Source organism: Manacus vitellinus, unplaced genomic scaffold (assembly GCF_001715985.3).
Source record: "Manacus vitellinus isolate BGI_N305 unplaced genomic scaffold, ASM171598v3 scaffold_6_pilon, whole genome shotgun sequence".
Lineage (NCBI taxonomy): Eukaryota > Metazoa > Chordata > Aves > Passeriformes > Pipridae > Manacus > Manacus vitellinus.
The window spans coordinates 38,082,993-38,083,769 of record NW_021940750.1 but is presented as its reverse complement, the minus strand read 5'-3'; the positions used below and the strand labels follow the sequence as shown (position 1 = coordinate 38,083,769).

Sequence of the window (777 nt, the reverse complement as noted above, 5' to 3'; positions counted from 1 at the left end):
TATTATTATTATTATTAATTATTATTATTTTTGGCTTGTTCTCTATGTGCACAGGTGACTTGTAGAGCATGTGCAGGACGAAACTGTATGAAGCAGCCTAAAACCATAATAAAATATTTGGTGAACGACCCTCGCATCTGCTTTGAAATGACGGTGTCGGTCTCAAGCCCGCCAGTTTACGCAGAGCAGATCTCCGAGGCCACGGGTATTTCAGCATCAGCTCGGCAGGAACCGAACTAGCGGGTCCCCAGGACCGAGGGTGATGTCTTTGCCAGGCAGGGGGCGGGGGGGCAGCCGGGATGAGGGAAAGAGTGAGGGGAAGGGTCTGGCGGGGGATGCGGGTGCCCAGGGAAGGGAAGGAGGCGGCATCGCCGCGGCTTCTCCTCTCCCAAGGGCTGAAGCTTTGCGGATTATCGCGGCCAATGTTCGGACAGAGACGAAGAAAAAAGGGGAAAAAAAAAATTAAAATGGAGAGATATGGTTGGGGCACAGCCCAGCCGGGGAAACTAAGCCTCCTCCTTCACCTGGCAAAGGCAAGGAGAAGATGGGGAAATAACCACGCCAAGGAAGGACCCGATTAGGGGCGAAATAGCCCCAAATCGCGGCCTCTGAGATGTGCCAGGGGTTGTCCCCACCATCCGCCTCCGCCGCTTTGTCTTGCGGCGGTTTTGCTGGAGGAAACCAAACGCCAGGTTCAAGGAGCGTGCTAAGCTTTTTCCCCCCAGCAGAAGGATTTTATATTATACAATTTGACATTGATCTTTAAATCGCCTGAGC

General features: G+C 52.6%; 1 protein-coding gene across 1 annotated transcript in view; it reads left to right on the top strand.

The window, feature by feature from the left end:
* Positions 1-162, top strand: part of SIX6 (SIX homeobox 6) — a 2,681-nt gene extending 2,519 nt beyond the window's left edge. The window contains exon 2 of the mRNA XM_029964248.1: positions 55-162. Coding sequence (XP_029820108.1) covers positions 55-58 — 4 coding nt within the window. The 3' untranslated portion in view covers positions 59-162. The remainder of the gene's footprint in view (positions 1-54) is intronic.
* Positions 163-777: the final 615 nt, after the last annotated feature.